At 42.4% G+C, this 6,090-nt stretch overlaps 1 protein-coding gene across 3 annotated transcripts in view; it reads left to right on the top strand.

The window, feature by feature from the left end:
• The first annotated feature begins 460 nt into the window (after positions 1 to 460).
• LOC145442805 (U4/U6 small nuclear ribonucleoprotein Prp3-like) overlaps positions 461 to 6,090 on the top strand; it is a 43,925-nt gene continuing 38,295 nt past the window's right edge. Inside the window, exons 1-3 of one of the 3 annotated variants that reach the window (XM_080320817.1) lie at positions 461 to 610; positions 3,393 to 3,580; positions 5,439 to 5,542. In XM_080320817.1, coding sequence (XP_080176943.1) covers positions 3,436 to 3,580; positions 5,439 to 5,542 — 249 coding nt within the window. In that variant the 5' untranslated portion in view covers positions 461 to 610; positions 3,393 to 3,435. Of the gene's footprint in view, positions 705 to 3,324; positions 3,581 to 5,438; positions 5,543 to 6,090 lie in introns of those variants that run through there. The other 2 variants (XM_080320818.1, XM_080320819.1) reach the window with 2 other exon arrangements.

Below are 6,090 nucleotides of genomic sequence, written 5' to 3'. Positions count from 1 at the left end.
CACGTGACTTGACTTGACTTGACTCGAGTCACCTCCAAAAATCGGGTGACTTGACTTGATTAGAGTCACCGTTGAAAATCGATTGACTTGACTTGACTCGAGTCAAAATGTGCAATGACTGGAAATGACTCGTGACTCGAAGCTAGTGGCTTGATCCCAACCTTGGGTGTCCGATTTCTTAGACTACACCAAGTCGGTTCGACACCTTCCTATCTTTCATTGCATCGCATTTCTGTGGTATATTGAACTGATAAAATTGCTAATAAATCAATGAATGAAATGCAACTTTCCACGAATATGAGTGCAACAAAAATTTGTAATCTATAATGCAATGCTTGTCTGGTTTGAAAACCAAAGTAACTAAACTATGACAAGTAATATGAACAGAATTTCATAGAACCAAAGTTACTCAACTATGACTGGTGACTTTGTTGAAAACGTACCGGGATGGTCAAGGGAAGATACACAGTACACACATTACCCTGTGCACAGTCTGCACGCGGACCGTCGGGCTGTCGCCGATGAGCTGATATCGCTTGATGTCTTCGAAACTATACTGAACTTGCGGTGTGCAGGCGTTTTTCACCTTCTGTCTGATTCCAACAAAATGGTATGAAAGTATTACAATGCTTGCGTAGACAATTCTGTTGATCTGTCCTGCAATAGGAATGCCGGGTTGCCTCCTCATAGTCTCAATCAATCAGGTTTGTTAATATTTTCATCATTTCAAAACATCACAAGACTGCGATACAATGAAAAGATAGGAAGGTGTCGAAACAACTTGGAGTGGATCAAGGTGGGTGTCTGATTTCAAAGAGTACGGACTACACCAAGCTGGTTTGACCCCTTCCTATCCTTTCATTGTAACACAATTTTTGTGGTGTATTGAAATGATGAACATTGCTAATAAACCGAAGTTTGGTACGTAAAGGAGGTATAGGCTACATAGTTGGTTGCCGGTGAACCCAGCCCTCGGTGAACCCAGCCTCACAAACCCAGCCCTCGGTGAACTCGGCCCTCGGAAAATTTTGTATTCACGGATTGAGTAAGCGGGGGAGGTAACGTGACGCTCACATACTCTACGTGTTTGTTTTGTGGTGTTCATGGTGTTTCTCGAATACTATGGACCTCGGTGAATTCCGCCCCCGAACAATTTTGAATTAAAGCTGGGAGCTGGGATATTAGGGTTGGCGGAGGTAGGATATTAGGGTTGTCGGAGGTGGGATATTAGGGTTGAGGGAGGGGGGATATTAGGGTTGTCGTAGGTGGAATATTAGGGTTGGTGGAGGTAGGATATTAGGGTTGTCGGAGGTGGGATATTAGGGTTGAGGGAGGGGGGATATTAGGGTTGCCGTAGGTGGGATATTAGGGTTGTCGGAGGTGGGATATTAGGGTTGAGGGAGGGGGGATATTAGGGTTGGCGGAGGTAGGATATTAGGGTTGGTGGAGGTAGGATATTAGGGTTGTCGGAGGTGGGATATTAGGGTTGAGGGAGGGGGGATATTAGGGTTGCCGTAGGTGGGATATTAGGGTTGGTGGAGGGGGGATATTAGGGTTGCCGTAGGTGGGATATTAGGGTTGGTGGAGGGGGGATATTAGGTTTGCCGGAGGTGGGATATTAGGGTTCGGGAAGGGGGGATATTAGGGTTGGGGAAGGGGGGATATTAGGGTTGGTGGAGGTAGGATATTAGGGTTGGTGGAGGGGGGATATTAGGGTTGCCGGAGGTGGGATATTACATATTAGGGTTGCCGGAGGTGGAATATTAGGGTTGGGCCCTGTTTGGAATCGGTGTCCTGTGCTCACACTATATTATAATTTTTAATTATTTTCTATTAAATTACTTTAACTTGGAAAATCATCGCTGCTCACCTGATATATCAGGCAAAAAGGCCGGCGATTCCAATCAGGCGTTTGGGGGAGGGGGGATATTAGCGTTGCCGGAGGTGAGATATTAGGGTTGATGGAGGTGGGATATTAGGGTTGGTGGAGGTGGGATATTAGGGTCGCCGGAGGTGGGATATTAGGGTTGAGTTCACTGGTAATCCCACAATCAATGTGGCACCACATGCTGCACGCATCGCATTTCAATGACTGCGTGATCTACGCATGCCCTGACCTCTTTACAAGATCGACAAATCAGTTGATAATAACATTATTAGTTCAATAATTTATGATAATACTTGTTAATACACTTAATTACAAAACTTCCCGAGGGCCGAGTTCACCGAGGACTGGGTTCACCGCGGGCTGGGTTCACCGAGGGCTGGGTTTGTGAGGCTGGGTTCACCGAAGGCTGGGTTCACTGGTAATCACATAGTTGACCTTGACCAGAGAGCTATTACACAGATTCACCCTGTTGGCCTGTCCCAGTTCGCAATCTTGCCAATCTTCAAAGTATGTTGCTAAGCTTTAATACAAAATTTCCCGAGGTCTGAGTTCACTGGTAATCGATGAGCAGGTCATAGATGTCACCAACATTTGGAATCCTGGAGTAAGCATATAGCAAAAACCCTAAACCACTATTGCCACTATTTTCATATATTCAAGACATGGTATCTGTGCGGCTGTGTCATCTGATATAGAACCATTCCAAGATACAATATAGCCTATATGTGTAGTAACTCTCACTCTAATCATAGCGGGTTGTAGTGAAACAGAAATTCGATACATCCTACAGTAGATGTAGATAAGGTGAGTAACGCTATACCAGACAATGGAAAAGCACGGTGGCTTACACCCTAACGATGCATTTGGTACGCTTAAGTTTAATTTTTTGTTGTCTGTCGCACAAACGTTGAATCGCTGTTGATTGCAGAAAATTTAGGGTTAGGAGAGAGTTATAACAGAAACGACCATATTATGTGCTTGTACTCCATCAATATCAATCCAAGATCATCCGTGTCCAACTCGTGTAGATGTAATGCCCGACACGGACATACAGCGTTAAGAAGAGAAATGTCAAGTTAACGCCTTCACGGCATCAGTACCAGTACTGCAAAGGTTCAAAGATGCTTATTCAAATGCTTTCTTGCTCTCTCGTCTCCCTGACATCCGGGTGGACATTGTAAATGTGGATGCATAAAGTACTATGATAATACTATAAGCACTTTTAATTTGTAGTTGACAGCTTAAAATATATGGCAATGCAATGCATCGATACCGATTTTCTTATTGCTTTGCTATTCTCAAAATTGGCAGACGGTTGAGAACCACTAGCCTATAAAAGTTGATCAGTTGATTTGGAGACTCTGCTATTGACATTATTACTGTCTGTTTACGACGATGTGAAATTTAATAATGCTACAAATACCGTAGCTCCTTCATACGATTGCTCATTCTATCTTGCAGTTATATTTACCTGAATAGTAGCGTGGGAAATTTTGTATAGCAGCGCCACCAACATATACATCACCATTGAACTTTTGACAAGGAATATGGAATGGTCAAAGAAAGATATCGACATCATAAAGCCCAAAATTGACAAGGTTGTGAGTAAAGTTCTTGGCTTTTCGGATAGCACGGTTGTCAATGCTGCCATACAATGTCTTCAAAAGGATCTAGATAAAGGCAATACTATTGGTAAGTATGCGCCATACATTTTTCAAATGAATATTCCGGTAATAGGTTTTCTAGGTGTATTCTAATGAGATTCCGGCCAGTAGGCTAGTCTTACAAAGAAGCACGGATAGAAGTATAATATAATAAACCTTTGAATCTCTAACTCAGGGTGGGACGAGCAATAAAATATGACATTCTGAATAGAATCATAAGGAGTAAAATCTTTCTACATTCAAGTGTAGAGCCCGACTGATATTGGATTTTTGGCAAATCTTCGTTATTCCCCACACCTCCAGAAGTGATCACCATGAAACTAATAAATGTTTCCCATTAACAAGTGGAAATTTATAAACGTCAAAACAAATTGTTTTTCGCGCTGGGATTAGGGCTGAGGGAATATTTGTGTCGGGGTAGGAGATATTAGGGACGGGGTGGGAGATATTAGGGTCGAGGTGGGAGATATTAGGGATGGGGATATTACGCTCGGGAGATCTTAGGGTTGGGGAAGGGGTTATTAGGGTGGATTAGGATATCCTATAAGATGGGGTTGCGTGACGGGGGTACTACGGTAGGTTAGGGTCAAGGATGGGGTAAGATATCATAAGTTTAGGGTTGGGCGTATCGTAGGATTGGGGTTGGGGAGGGCAATATCAGGGTCAAGTTTGTGGTAGGATATCCCATGATTAGGGTTAAATTTGTGGTCAGGGTATCCCAAGATTAGAGTTGGGAGTATTGTATTCCTCACCCCAAACCCTAATCTTAAGATATCTTATCCCCGTCCTTGACCCTAATACCCCTTCCCCAACCCTATTCTTAGAATATCCTAACCCCAACCTTGACCCTAATACGAATACCCATCCCCCAACCCTAATCTTAGAATATCCTAACCTCAACCTTGACCCTAACCCACCCTAATATCCCCCAACTCTAATCTTAGGATATCCTTACCCCAACCTTGACCCTAACCCACCCTAATACCCCCAACCCTAATCGTAGGTTATCCTAACCCCAACCTTGATCCTAATCCCTAATATCCCCAACTCTAATCTTAGGATATTCTAACCCACCCTAATCCTTAATATCCCAACCCTAATCTTAGGATATCTTAACCCAAACCTTGACCATAACCCAACCTGATATCCCCCTCCCCGATCCCAAATATCCGTCTACCCCACCCCAACGTAAAAACAATTTATTTTGACATTTATAAATTTTCACATGTTCATTTTTGAGGCGATACTGATAAAACTGAAATCTGACACCTTCACCGATATATTCAGCCGATATTCAAATAAGGTGGATCCACCTCGAGAGGCGCATTTTCAAAATTTCACAGCTATTGTCATACTTGAACATGAAATAAACTAGGAAGGCTGCATCTGGACACCTTAAAAGTGTAAGCTATATGAAATATAGCAATATTACCAGTCCAGCGGTCAAGGATTATAGTTTTCTGACTTACTACCACCATGTTGTGACGTCACGAAAATTGCCGGTATTATTTCACCTCCAATGGCTGATATGGATAATTTTTTCAAAGTGTGATATCGACTCGATATTATCGGCGAATTGATAATCGTCGGGCTCTAATCAAGTGACATTGTGGATTTACACATCACAATGTCCCATTCTGACGAGAAACTGAACGTAAACCGCACAAGAACTGTCAACTGTTACACTCCCTGGCCAGATGTTGTCCACTCAGGACTGTTTTCACATTTCGGAATTACGAACTGATGTCGCTAAAGTATAAATATGTTTCTAGCTTTTCTGATTCCAGAAATGGGAAGTTTCACGTACATTTAGGATCAGCCCGTGTCTTTATTAGTAGGCTACCGGTAACAAAGATATGAAATTTACTGTTGCTGATGTTTGCCAGATCAACTGCAGCCTCTGATGGACAAGTCAGCTCGAAAATTCGTGGAAGCGTTATTTGACTCGGTGGAATCTTATCTTCCTAGAAGAAAGAGTAGGAAAAGGAAGGTAAGCCTTTCGATACTGCTATGCAATGCAGTGAGTTGATGAACTGTTTGTTTTTGACATTGAATTTTTTTAAGTGCTATATTTTATTCAATTGCCAGTATATCCGGCCACCGGTAAATTCGGACAGTAAATTCTGCCGTAGGTCACTTCGGCCCTCGGTAAATTCGGCCCTCCAAGAATATTGTATTAAAATGTATTACCAAACGTTAACATGAATTAATTACATAATTATACTATTATCAAGTGATTTGGAGGTCAGGGTATGCGTAGATCGCGTAATCGCGAGAGATAGTGCGGATATTTACGGGCCCGAATTTACCTGGTAAATTTGGCCCTCGGAGAATTTTGTATAAAAACGTATTACCAACTATTAATGTGAATTAATTACATAATAATATCATTATCAAGTGATTTGGAGGACAGGGTGTGCGTATATCACGCAGTCAACGCAGATAACGCGGATATTTACAGGGCCGAATTCAATCGGTAGGCTAAATTCGGCCCTCGGAGAATTTTGTGTAAAAATGTATTACCAACTATTAGTGTGA

This window comes from Botryllus schlosseri, chromosome 7 (genome assembly GCF_051294905.1).
Source record: "Botryllus schlosseri isolate E-star chromosome 7, Bs_hap1, whole genome shotgun sequence".
In the NCBI taxonomy this organism is placed as follows: domain Eukaryota; kingdom Metazoa; phylum Chordata; class Ascidiacea; order Stolidobranchia; family Styelidae; genus Botryllus; species Botryllus schlosseri.
The sequence above is the reverse complement of the archived record's forward strand: the minus strand, read 5'-3'. Positions and strand labels throughout refer to the sequence as shown.